At 31.8% G+C, this 14,585-nt stretch overlaps 1 protein-coding gene across 6 annotated transcripts in view; it reads right to left on the bottom strand.

The window, feature by feature from the left end:
* The window catches only part of LOC130899291 (neuronal acetylcholine receptor subunit alpha-7), a 168,747-nt gene that overhangs the window by 121,172 nt on the left and 32,990 nt on the right, over positions 1 to 14,585 (bottom strand). For 4 of the 6 annotated variants that reach the window (XM_057809487.1, XM_057809569.1, XM_057809245.1 and 1 more), the window contains exon 3: positions 13,101 to 13,145. In XM_057809487.1, the coding sequence (XP_057665470.1) occupies positions 13,101 to 13,145 (45 nt within the window). Of the gene's footprint in view, positions 1 to 6,539; positions 6,585 to 13,100; positions 13,146 to 14,585 lie in introns of all 6 variants that reach the window. The other 2 variants (XM_057809404.1, XM_057809156.1) reach the window with 1 other exon arrangement.

Here is a 14,585-nt window from a genome sequence, read left to right as displayed (position 1 = left end):
TTACCTGTAACTTAAGTTCGCCTTTATTTGTAATTTAAATCATGTTTCAACCTCATTTCGGGTTAAACAGAAACATAGAGAAGTCCCAGATCACAAATAACGGATCTGAACAAAGATTGAAAATTATTTTGAGATCTAATCTGATCTCGATATTAATTTACCTGTGTCCCGAATCTAGGAACCCAATATGCAACGTGATCTAGTTTGCTCAGGTCATCTTACTTTCCATTGTTTCATAAATTACTATTCAAATTTTGCCAATCACGTTTCAACTTCGGCCTTATCGTTTGATATTCGACAGAAACGTATTAAATGCGAAATACAATCAATACCATTTTTTTCAATATTCAATAGTTTCCGATTGGTTTAAAAATAATTATTGAATGGTTCCTACTTGACTTTTCATACCATCAATATATGGTAAATGCAAATTAGCTGTCAAAGCGAAATATTCTATAACTATTTGGAAGTCGCTATCAAAACTATTGTTGTTTTGAGGCTCCTGAATAATGTAGAACACATAGGCTGGAATCTAATACGAGGGTGGTTCGAATATAAACCGAATGTTATCATGAAGTTACAGAACTGAATTTTTTACAGTTTTTCTCTCTCTCCGTCTTCGCTGCCGTTTTGGTAAAGTATCTCGAATTGTGATGTAAGTATTCGCGCCAGTCCGCCAAGTGCTCTTTTATTGGACCAAATAAATAATAGTCGCATGGCGACAAATCGGAACTATGAAGATGTTCTTTAAAAGTTTCTATCGTAAGCCTCCTGTATGCGGTCTGGCGTTTTCTTGCAGCAATATCGCACTACGGATTGTCGTGGATGACCAGATAATTCACCAAGTAATGAAATTCAAATACTTAGGAATCGAGATTTCTGGATCTGGACGAAACCATATGGCGAAATAAACATATCGGAATAGAAGCCAAATCGAGAATATACAAGGCCACGATAAGACCCTTAATGACCTACACCGCAGATACACGGCCAGAAATGGCGAAAACCAAACGAATTATGGAAACAGCAGAGATGAAAGTGCTACGCATGATAACTCGGAAAATCCCTTCTGGACAGGAAAAGAAGTGATATCATCAGAAGATTGTGCAAAATAGATGATCTCAACGAATGGGTTCTATCAAGAAAGAAAGAATGGAATGAGTCGTATGGATAAGAATAGACTGGTCAAGATAGCGCGCGATAAATCCCCATTGGTCCGAAGGAGTAACGGCCGACCCAGAGAAAGGTAGAGCGACAACCTTGAAGCAGGATAGGAGGCAAGGATGTCGAAGATAAAACAGGCGACTACGCCTAATACACGGAAAAAGAAGAAGAAGAAGGATTGGAATATCGCGTCGTGTTGATCTGTAGACAGGTTTCACTGTGTTTTTTAGGTTATCATAATATCGCGCGTTCACAGTCCGCAATTACTCCTCTCATGTGCCAAAACACGGTACACAACACCTTCCTGCTGAGAGACTACCAGTGAATTTCAAACGGAATTCTAGCTGCCCTCTATCTCAGAAACGATTTACCGTATGAAAAAATTTGTGAAAGAAAAGTTGTAGAGAATTTAATACTCTACAATATTGATAAGATATATAAATAGCGTAAAACCCATAGAAAACGAATTATTTGCAAAAAATCGATTTTTTCGACTTTTGACCCCCGATTTTTAGAGTTGCTCACATCGAATTATATGTGAGTTTTGAGAGGAGTTTTAAGATGTCAAATGAATAAGTTTAAACGACTTTATAGCTGAGTATCTCGATTTTCCGAAATTCTTGCCTAAATCTACCATAAATGAATGGACTATTACGTTGTGATTTTGAAGTTGAAAGTTTCTTAGGCCATAAATTCGACAGCTTACAAACGATCCCGTGTTTAACCAAGCTTTAAAAACGAAGAACAAAAGTTTGGGATGCTTTAAAAGTTTGTTGGGCAATACCGAAAATACCGATTAGAATTAAATTCTCATTAGAGCAATAAGGGTATAACTTTTGTAGAGCAATCGATTCGTTATGTATCAACAATTTCTTTCAGAAAATGTAATGATTTAACACAGACTATGTACTTATTTCCGGGTAAAATTAACGTTCCTCTGCTTAATTCCTCCATTTTTATCTCTTCAACATCGCCTACAATATAAATGGAATCATAAAAAAGCCGAGTTTACAGAAATATTTTTAATCCTCTTCGGCAGTAATTTTATACAATAATTTCCTTATTTTATAACAGCCACAATTTTGTTGGACTTGAGCTTTTAGAGTTTATAAAATTATTTTTAACGTTAGCTTCATTCAAAGAAATTCTTTTATAATTAAAATATATATATAAAATAAACTTTTTAATTGATAAATTACCCGGCTTTTGAGATAAAAAGAACAATAAATTCACACCTAAATGATATTAGACAAAGAAAATTCTATTTCTATATACAATTTTTAATATCTTATTAATAGAACTGCTGTTCTTCTCAAAAATGCTGTCTATATCTTGATAACGATCACATTGTATTACTTTGTACTAGAAATAGATTTGTTTGTACCTATAGTAGATGGAGTGCGTTGCACCCGGGCGCCCCATGGCCCGGTAACTCCAATTAAAATGCACCCGTGGGCCTGGGCGCTGTATAATACCTACATTTTGCAAGGCATCTACAGCTCTTCATAAATAAATGTGACCAGTGTTAGCAAAGAGAGGCGCTTAACATCGAATACACCAATATTAACCTAATTCAATCTTTCTTAACCTAGCCTAACCTAATCTTAAATTAACCTAACATAACATAACCTAATTTAATCTATAATCTTTATTAACCTCATCTAATCTAATCCAGGTTAGGATTTTGTTAGGTTACCTCGAGATTAGGTTAGGTAATGTCAAGATTAAATTAGGTTATGTCAATATTGGTGTGGAATACGTCAAAATTAAGTTAGGTTAGGTCAAGATTTGGTAAGGTAAAGGTAAAAGTTACGATTTTAAAATTTATTAATCTCATTTCTCCCTGACCTAATTCAACTCATCGGTGATTTTTTATATGATTTAACTCTGGTTCTTCATTTAATTATTTTCTTCTTGGTGATATAGGTGACCTCTATTCGCAGACTCATTTTTGCACGTATCTTTTTTCCATTATCTCCTTTTCAAATACTTATTCTAACGTTTTCTTTCAATATTTTTCTAATTGATTTGTCTTTCTGGATTCCTTTACGATTTTCCTGACTCACTTGAGACCAGTATTGTAGCCTCCATTTATATTAATAGTACTAATAAAAATGAAATCCTTTTTTTGTAGCGTGAAAAGTACAATTCATCACATCGCAAAATAAATTCGTACGAAACAAAAAACTGCCAACGAAGCATAACAAATCCACTCCGGATAATTTTGGACGTGCCTTTGATGTTAGAAATGTTCGCATTACCTTCTTGAAAAATCGATAATGCTATAAGAAGGAGTGAAGTCGTAACATATATGCAACATGTGAAAGAAATAGCCCTCCATTCATCTACAAACTTAGTATTCGTTAAATCCGACATTCCAACCGTGTTAAACCATTTCTCATTGCCCCTAAATTTATTCCGAAATGAAAAATGATTATTGATAATTGTAATATATTGAAAAAGACACATTTATATACAAGGTATCTCAGAAGAAATAATTTAAAGAAAGGTACGTAATAAAATAGTCGGAGAGCAGGTCGCCACTAAGGTACTTTCACAAGACTAAAACTTTTTCTATATATGTTATTTAATATATTTAAAGTAGAAAAATCATCTTTTGGCAGGGTTAGCGTGGTTGCAACAACTTTTTTGCATATTGCAAATTTTTTATTTAAAAAAATGTATCTTCACAAATCTGGCTTTCGAGTATATTTTCAATTAGACAATTTGGAGTGTGAAGAAAAATTGCCAGATGATTTGCTCGGTTGCAAGTATCTTTAAAATGAATCGAAATCTGCTAAGACGGGTGGCACAGTATTTTCATCACAAAGTCTACCGACCCTATCGACACTCCAGTTCAAGAATTTTTACCTGAATATAAGGTTGACATACAGGTAATACATTCTTAGTTCAATATACGTTTCTTTCCATATTTGAGTGTTTTTAGAGTCAGTTATCATGTGAAGTATCTTAATTGAAGTAGCGACCAGCTCTTAGACTAAAATACATTGCTTGGGAATTTATTTCTTAAAAAAAACGCTAACAATAAAATTGCCTGTAATGGATCGACAGATATACTCTTCGTGATTACTGCCATTACGTGACGCACATTTTCTTTTAATTGTGTCAGGGAAGTTGGTTTGTTAGCGTAAGCTTTAGGTTTGACATAGCCTCACAAATCTATACGTGTTAAATCAGGACTGCTCGGTAACCAACTTATGTCACCTCTCCTGGAGATCAATTTACCAGTAAAATTTTCAAGAACTCGTGGCAGAGATCTATTGGACGTGTGTGAAGTTGCTCCGTCCTGGTGGAATTATGTTTTTTTTTTGTTATATTAATGTTAAGCAATTCAAGCATGAAGAAGTCGTCTAATATCTGCGGTGTCTTTAGACGAAAGTAGAGGCTTCTTAAGTTTGTGTTTTGGATTCTTTGTACTCCAGTAGCGGAAATTATGCTTGTTGACGTTTAGGTATAGGAAAATATACAAGAATTTACCTTATTTTTTACCCCTGAATGCATTTAAATAGAAAAAACCAGGTGGTTCTATTTGAAAAATGAAGAAATTTGTTATTTATGAAGTTGAATTTTTATACACACTCTGTATAGAATGGAAAATTTTTCAACATAGATTCAAATACGCCTGACCTTGCTAAAAGCAACCGAACAGAAACCATTTTAATTTCTTTTAGAGTATCCTCGAAAAAAAAATAATTTATAAGGTTCTGCAACGGTCAAATTTTTTACAAAAAAACTAATAACTCAAAAAGTATGCATTTTTCGAAAAAAGTTCTTAGACAAAATTATACTAAAATTTCACGTAGATTGCAAAAATTTATTAATATACGGGGTGCTCTATTTAAAATAACAAAGTTACAATCGATTTCCGGTAAAACAGGAAGACGGTCATCTATGAAAATATCTTAGTTAAAAAGATGGTATCCGAAAACTCAAACGTAGAAATTTTTATACTTTTACTATAAGTATTTTGCCATATACAGATAGTTTAAACTCGTCGTGGGACACCCTGTATAGGGGACATTGAATATATGAGGTTTCATTGGAGCATTATTCAGGTTTAGTTAACAAAACAATGCTTAATAAAAAAAATTAAACTAGCATTTAGTCCGGATCTTTTATCGTTAGATTAATTACTATTTATTCAGATCTGAGGCGAAATTCTCGCGTGGAAAAAAATCCAAAGGAGATGTTGAAAATGCACTGCGGCGATTTTTTGCTTCCAAACTCAAAAATTGTTTAACAAGAAATTTTTGAAAGTTGAGTTAAAACCATAGAAATTAGGGCTTTCTTTTTGTATGGTTATTTACTAAAAAAAGTGGACGTTAGAAATCGACAATATTCATGGTATTTTTAGTTCAGGAAAATCAAAGATCAATATGTGCGGTGTTTATTTTGAAAATGTGTATATGCATTATTTAATAATGAACCTCCATCACTCTGAATCAAGAATGGACGTTTACTTGTGCAAATAGCGCCACAGCTAGTCATACGTCATATGTGATTAGTTATACTTAAAACATCGAGCAAAAAACCTTAATTCTAAACCAAATTTTTACAGGAGGCATAAACATCTAGGGACAGTAGACCAACACTATTACCGAGATTTTTTTGTTTTTAATTTTTTTGCAAGATCGCCAATTTTTTCAAGAAATAAGAAAAAATAATAGCATCATATTTGAGTTAATTCTAAAATATATTTTCAAAGATTTTGGATGAAATCTTCTTGGATTGATTCTTGATTGATTTCTAAATTAAAAAACAAATGAAAAAAATCCAAGCAAATCAAAACCGAAGATTCCCTTATTTACTTTATTCTTAATATTAGAATGATGTTAATTTGAAACCAAATTAACGCTTCTCAGAATCATTTAGATAATATTTCAAGCAATCGTAGAAATCAAACTAATCCTTATTCCTTATCACCGCAAATGATGACCCTAACCGCTAAATCTTCTGACCCTTTTTATCCCCATTATCACCCGTTCCCCCCATTATTGATCCATTTAACAAGTTTATCCAAAATCATGCTGTGCCAATGGAATTGCTGAAGGTAATCTTCAAATTAATATGATGCTAATATATTTCTAATGAATTTCGTTAAAAAATTGTCGTGGAATTTCAAGGTAGGAGTGACAGTCTATTCAAGTTGCCAAAATATATGGGCAACAACATAGCAATACATTAGAAACACTAGCTCTGTACAGGTGAAAAGATCGACAACACCATAATATCATACCATTCTGATAGGTTAATATCTAATAATTAAGAAAAGATTGAAAAATGTACAGACTGAACAAAATCATCAAACTGCCGTGTGTGTACATAGTTTAGTTAGTCAATTGGTTTTCACTTACCAAAGAAAGCCAAATATTTGTTATTAGGAGTTGATTCTTCTCGTCCTATGGTAAAACAATAAAAGGGAAACAACGGTAGTTAGTAACATAACATGGCATGCATAGCACAACAAGTCTGAGTATTAGATTGAGCTCAGTCATTTTCACTGACTGATCAACACCAAAAATACTTTAACCTGTATCCAGTTACCTCAATTAAGCAAATAAAAACTTTCCATTTCTTCAATTTTTGTATAATATATAAATAATATAAAATAAATGTGTGTAGCTCAGTTTTGTCGTATTGGCAACTCATCAGTATAAAGTACGTACAGTCATTCTCATTAAAAGAGAACTGGAAATCAAATTTTCTCTTTTAGTTTTAAATTGTCTAAAATTGAATTATTGTTATTTTTGTTTTAGTTTTTCTAAGATAATAGAAAAATTCAATTGTTGAGTAAGATAGAAAAAAGTTTGGTAGTTCTGTAGGTGAATTAAACACGCCTGCAGAACAGCTAATCACAAACGTCGTTAAATAATCTAAATCTTTTTTTTTATTTCTACTCCTTTTCAAGAATTTCGGAATGTATATTTTTTTGATACTGGTTTCTTAATGCAGTTCTATTTTTTCATCGTATTGATGATCTTTTCATCTATTTTGCAAATACTGAGATATCTGTCCTACGTAAACAGCGTTATAATCATTACTTAATATATAATATTAAACTTTTTTCACTTTTAGTTGTTTTCGATTTTGGTTTAGTGAAATATTTTGATGTTCTTTATAACATATACTCTTAACATATTCATTGAAATAATTCGGAAAGTTTTTATACATAATGTTAAAGGAAAATCTTTTTATTTTGCTCCTTGATTGATTATAGAAATGTGTTAATCCTTCTCTTGATCATATTACATTATTTCAGGATAATTATTTTCTTTTAATGTAGTTTTTGCTTTTTGAATTGCTAAGTATCTAAATTGAGAATCTGGTAGCTGGTTAGCTCTATCAGTCAAACTTCTTTGTGACATCGGATGTCATGAATTGAACTTTAAATATCTTGAGTACCAAATTGACTCCGTATTTATTACGTAAAACATATAAAAATTGACAAAATTATGTAATGAGGAGGGTATTTTCTTCCTTAATCACTTATTTGATCTTTTTTCTGGACTGCAATGGCTGACACATGCATTACATTCAAATTTATACGGAATTATAACAACGAATTTCTAATATTCAAATTTTCGTAGAATAATTCATTCAATAACCAGCTATAAAGTTTAATGGGTAAATTTTGTGTTTTATAGCACCACTAATGTATTTGATACAGGTGGCGACGTCATTTTACAAACAAAAAGAGAAGAAACAAAAGTTGTTTCGCTCAAAACGATTGTTAATTTTCAAAAAATGAGACAAACAATTACTGTCCCTGAAAATTTGAAGATGAATGAACGTTGAAAATTACATTTATTTCGGTACCTATAGACACATTAACCTTTAAACCTTCACCCTACAACTAAGTAACAATAAGAACTGTTTGGAAAGCGGCATGCAAGGGTCGGTCCTGACAGCAAACAAAGTATTCCACCTCGCTACTGGTAATAACTTTGGAAGCGAAGGAATTAAATGTTACAAAGACTAGTTGTTTGCAGAAGCTTTTCAACTGCTATATTAATGGAAAATCCCTTTTATGTAGAAAATTTTATGATATATCTAGAGTAAATACATTGAGAAAGGTATATGTTATTCAAAATACAAGCGACGATATCTTATTCTAGATATTTATTGATAATATACCAGGGCTAAAGCCTTTGAAAACGGTAAAAAATAGAAGGAAATAGTAGTAGGATGAAAACCATTTAAAAAGGAAGACGATATAACCAAAATGGAAGTGAAAATAGTTTACAGACGATCTGAAGTCGAGAAGTGAAAGAGAGAGAGATAGAATAACCTCAAATTTCACGTTAAAAGCACAAATAAGTAAATTTTTGGTTTTTTATTTTCATTTTTCGAGAAAATATATTATTTGTCACGAAATTCGGTGGAAACTTATTTTTCTAAATTACAAACACACTGTGAATATTTTATTTTAGAATATTTACTTTTTACCTTGATTTGAATTAATATGAAAAGAACCCTAATTTTTAATAAAAAAGAGAACATCTGCTTTTTATTCGTTGGAATCTCTACTTTTAGATGGCGTGGGGAAAATATACATTTCTATGGTAAATTTTGTGAGAAACTCGATTTCTAAATTTTTTTTAATTATCATTCCATTGCTATTTTTGTATATTTCTACATTATCCGCCAAATGTTCAAAGATACCTTTCAAAATACGAAAAGTTCTGGTTGAAATGAAAACTTTGTCGATTTATTAGACAATGGTATTTCAATTTGTTTCTCACAAAATCCCCAAAAGATATATAGTGATACCTTTATGACAATTCTTTTTATATAAACCCTAACTCCCTTCGTACTAGCTTTTTCCCTATAAGTACATAAACCACAATATCTTATGAGTCACAAAAACAATTCCACACCTGCGCAAAAAATAAATAACGCAAAGGTGTTTTATGTTTGCATACCGTAGGATTGATTTTCATATTCTGACTTCATATTGTGAAAAAGTGAGTTAAGAACCACAAATAACCAGTTTAGACAATTGAGAGTTACCAAATTCAACATATTAGCAGAAATATCGTTCTTGTTAGTCAATATATCATTCTTCATGTTAGAAATGTCGTCCACTTTAACAGAAATATCATTCTCCATATCAGAAATCGACGAGATTAAGGTTGTAGCTTCGTCTTAAAAAAATGTTTCTCAATTCGTCACTTTCCAATAACAATGTAATGTTTCCCTCAATAAGTCGTATCACTAACACACAGATGGCACTGCCATTGTCAAATCCATATGACGTTTGTGAAGTACCAACTTTAAGAGTATGTGTCAAATTTCATGACATTTCGATAAGTCACAAAAAAGTGACAGCCACTAAAGTAAAGCTACTTTTGTTATTTTTAAAACAATGGATTTAAAACACTTTCGTGTGTTAATTTATCATTGCTTCTTGATTATTAAAAATACTGTTCAAGCTCAGCAATGGCTTAAAAACTATCCGTCGAAAAGAACCATTTATTATTGGTTTGCTGAATTTAAACGTGGTCGTACAGACGCCAATAATTGTGAATGGTCGTCCAATTGAGATGATTACTCCAGAAAACTGCACAAATTGGTTATATCTAATCGTAATTTGAAATTGCGTGAGATAGCTACGGCTGTAAAGATTTCAGAAGGCAGTGTATTCACAATTATGCATGAGCAGTTGACCATGAGAAAAGTTTTTTCAAAGTAGGTGCCGTGTTTACTCACAGTTGGTCAAAAAACAAAAATGTTTCGATGATTCAGAGCAGTGTTTACAAGTAATAAATCACTCTTTGCGTCGATATGTGACAATGGATGAAACATGGATCCATCACTTCACTCCGAAATCAAAACGATCATCATCTGAATGGACAGCAGCTTGATTCTAATACCTATTTTGAATCAAAAGACAAATCCTTCTACAAGCACGACATCCAGAAGTTAGAGAAACGTTGGAGGGGTGGTTTCATTTGTCTATGGTTTTTTGAGCCCTTAAAAGTTATTTATTCCCCTTGAATGGCTGTCTACTATTAATTCTCATGAGTAGCGTCATTGATAGGTTACTGAGGTTTGCGGCTCATATATTTTTCGACATTTCTGCATAAAAATAGCTTATTAGTATTAAACTTTAGTGCAAAATCCTTGAGAGGGCGTAAATATGTGATAACTGCTCAATAACAATTACTAAACATCTGGAATCTATTATATAACTTAATAAACATCACAAAAAAGTAATAAAAATCAAAAGTTCTTGTATATCAAGTTTTAAATTTGAAATTCACCGAAAATTCAACGCGACGTTCGGAAACTGTGATCTAAACACCGTTTTAGGTTAGAATCTGCAATCATCTGATAAGTGATCTACCTGAACCCGGGTTATAGTTTCCGCTAAGGCCTGATGACACACTAGCTCAGTAGGTAACCAACCAGCTAATGGAAACTACCCTTCGTCTTCTTTTTGATGTCTTTTCTGAAATACTTGCAGCTACTTCACTAACAACTAGGATGGCATAAAAATATTACCCATTAGTTACTTGTTCTAGCATCCAGAAAATGTTGAAATAAAAAAACTGGAAAGCTATGGTTATTATGGAAAAAATACGTTTTCAATTTTTATAACTGAAAATGGAACCAGCTTCAAAACGCGTTTAGAGAAATTAAGAAAGGGGATCTATCATCCAAACTTTCAAGAAAAATATTCACCTCCAAAATCAACGATTTAGAACTGGTTTGCTGTAGAAAACTCTATAACATATCAAGGGTAATAGAGTCGTTAAACATTATTCGGGAATCAAGGAAAACTAGGAGACCAATATACTGATCAATATAATTTACGAGCCTTTCTGTATCATAGCAAAATGTAGTTACAAGTACGGTTTACAATAGAATGAACACTCTTCTAAGCTTTATTAATCTGCAAAGGTCCTTCAGATCTTTAAAACTGCCATTGACAATTGAGTTTAGGTTTAACACAAAAAGACAATTTCAGGTTTTTTAGGGCAGAGAACGAACCTCTGGATCACTTTGTTACAGAAGGCGCATCCACCACAACCGAACTCAGAATATGCTATGCACGGAAAACTTGTTAGAGCAAGGAAAGATGCTTCTCAAAGCCTATCCTGATATATCGAACTCCGGAACTTAAGGGTGAACTATAAACAAGGACAAATACTCTCCCTCTCTCTCTCTCGTTCTTTTATTCCTAATAAGGATTCAGTTTAAGTTTGATCGTTTAATAATTTTTTTCCAATAGGCTAAGATAACCGTATAATTTCTATTGGAAGTTATATAATTAAACAATTTTTTCAGCTTCATTATAACAAATTTAAGTCCAAAAACATCCGATCGTCCTCGGTATTCAGAATTTATGTTTTTTTTTTTTAGAAATTTGTACAATGTATGAGAAATTACACGATATGCATTGAGAAACTTTCAACTAGCATATTATTTATATATCCATTCTAACGTTTTTGAATTAACAAACATCAAATAATCCTCTCATATTTTTCAAAAAAAGTATTTTTCTTTAGTTCAAAATAAATTTCCAAATGCGTCGGTTGCACTAAACATTTTGGGTCGCATAAATTTGGTAGTAGGTTCGAACTTCTATGAAAAAAACTTCGAAAAAAAATTTATAATTAAGAAGTTTTCCATTTTATGCTTACTTAGGGATAACATAAAAAATTAAATATATCGCTTAGATGTTTATAATTAGTTCAGCGCTGTAAAATAGTATTTATGCTGGGAAAGTTTTGGGATATATATTTTAAATGGTTGTTTCTTGTATGCTGACTCAAGATTTGCTAACAATATTTTTTGGTGCAGCATTGAATGTAAAGAATTTATAGCTTTGTCTCTAGAAAACCACATATTCAATATATTTTTGAGTTCACTTAACAGATATAAACTGGCATGTTTTATATTCACAAAAATCATTTTTTTATGTGAAAAAATATAATTTGATATAGCTTCTTAATAGATAAATGCCCTTAAACCTGATCATGGACTTCCATTAATAATTCCGGATGATGAAGTTGAAAAGAAAAACTAATTTTGCGAGTAAATATACATCACACATCATGTTCTTCCGAGGACATTTTTACTCAGCTAGTTTTATGTTGGAGACCAATTAAAAAAGTCTAACAGCCTTACAAGAAATGCTTTTAAATATTGAGTCCGGTACTGATTTGAACATGGTTGCAAAGAAGTTTCTTCGTTGTTCATTATCCATATTTGTCATCTCATTTTTCTTATTTCCTAATAACACTGAGTATATTATTCTTTGTCTTAAATAAATGTAAAATACATTTTCGGAAATCATCATACTTCAATCATACTTTATTATTAAAATCTTATTGGTTTTGAAATAAAGTTTTTCATGAAAATAGATCAAAGACACCAGTTTCTGCTAGAAATGAATTACGAACTATTGCAAAAACACGGGAAATATGAAAACGAAAATTACCACAAATTTTCATACTACTTTCCTATTTATTGCATTATTCATGTACACTACCTCTTTTCTTTTAATTTTTTCTTATTCCATATTCAGTTCTAATACATCTTCAAATTCATTACAATATTAGTAGATTTTTTCATAATTTCAGTTCAATTAGACAATTTAGAATTTTTCTATCAAAAACTATTAACAATAGTAAAAAAAATCACTTGTAAATTGATTTTTTATTTGAACGCACTTTCTAGAAATTCAGTAGAGTGCCGTAAATATATTTCTACGAGCTAATTTCTATTAAACGAGGTAACAGGATAGCAGGATACGGTATAGATGGTTTTTGTAGCCTCGGGAGCTATATATTTATATACGATCAATAGCCACTCAACACAGTATCAAACACAGACTTAAATCCAGGCATTAGTGAGTGTTTGATCTGTAAGAACATTGCGTGAGGTTAGGCAGACCTCATGACACTTACCAAATTTAACCAAGCGTTTGTCGTGAGAATCTGATTCTTTTCGTCCTATACAAGGGAAAACAATAATAAAGCAAGACAGTTTTTGAGAACGTAGGTTTCCACGATCAGAATCAATAAAAAAAATCGCTGTTTCCTTTTATTTTTTATGTGTCCTCATCGTCATTGTTTTTAATAAATAGATATTAAGTTAATGACAATTAGTCTGGTTTTTTGTAAAATATACTAAATTTATTGTAGTAAATTGAACTACACAGGTCAACACAATAAAAAATTACTCAGTTCGAGTTCAAAGGTACAACTCCAATCCCTAAAAATTATTATTCTTACAATTCACTTTTTTAAAAAAAAAAAGAGGTTATACTATCAAAAAAAAATAATAATATCAATTATTTTTCACCAGAATTATAATTTTAGAGATTTACAAAAAATTTTGGCAACACAATTTTTTCAACAAAATATTTTGCTCATAATAACCAAAAATCCCTCTGAGCTGAAATTGCAAGAAAGAAAGATGGAATTCTTCCTAGTTGTACTAATTGGAAAATTCACATGCCTGACCAAGAAAATAACATCAGAAGATCTAATAACAACAATTAGGATTGGGATTAGGACAACAGCGCGCTCAGAAAAAGAACTTTAAGGCCGTACCAAAGAGCAGTATAGATAGAGGTTAAGATGCTACAAATATTGGTGCATCAAACTGGAGGGTCCTTACAAAAGAACGTAAAACGATGGCGTTCGAGGCTAGAGAAAATCGATGTCCCCTTGTAAGACTGTAGTACTAGTAATTGAAACTAAAAAATAGAAAATCAAAACCTTAATTGGTATAAATTCATAATTTTTCTTCTATTTTAAAGTGGTGAATCATTTTTAGTGGTATTAGGTAACTATTCATTAAATGCGCATGAGTTAAAGAGAGAGAGATGCGCGAAATTTCAAATAATCGATTTCGCGTGTTTTGTACATACAAGAAAAACATTTGAAAACCAAAGACATAATTTCTTATGCAAAACTTCCCGCTCTTTAATTTGGTATGGTTAGTTTTTAGAAATAGCTACCTCTTAACTCATAAAAGTTATTTCAACCATCAGGATGAATTTTCTTTGTATTTACGATAATAAAAACTAGTCTTATTTATGCCAAATTTTAGCTTCCTTCCACACAGTTTCTCTGTTCTCCTTGGAGCATTTTGTCTAAAATAGATGATAAATGATGTCCAAGAACATAAGGAAGTATGCACAGTAGCTCCTGAGGGCTTGGTACTAGGTCCAACTTTCTAGAATACCATCTACGACGATGTTCTTAGGCTGGAACTAACAAGAGATTCTACAACCTTAGCATTTGCTGACGATATAGCACTTATGTGCAGCAAAAGGCGAACATGAGCTTGTAGTGAACATCAACTGAAACTTGAAGCAAACATATTGAGTCTATAGCACACATAGTAGTAGAAAAAATGTTAACGTTGATTGGAATTTTTCTGAA

This window comes from Diorhabda carinulata, chromosome 1, assembly GCF_026250575.1.
Source record: "Diorhabda carinulata isolate Delta chromosome 1, icDioCari1.1, whole genome shotgun sequence".
Classification (NCBI taxonomy): Eukaryota; Metazoa; Arthropoda; class Insecta; order Coleoptera; family Chrysomelidae; genus Diorhabda; species Diorhabda carinulata.
Note: the sequence above shows the minus strand (reverse complement) of the source record. Positions and strands in the feature narration are given on the sequence as shown.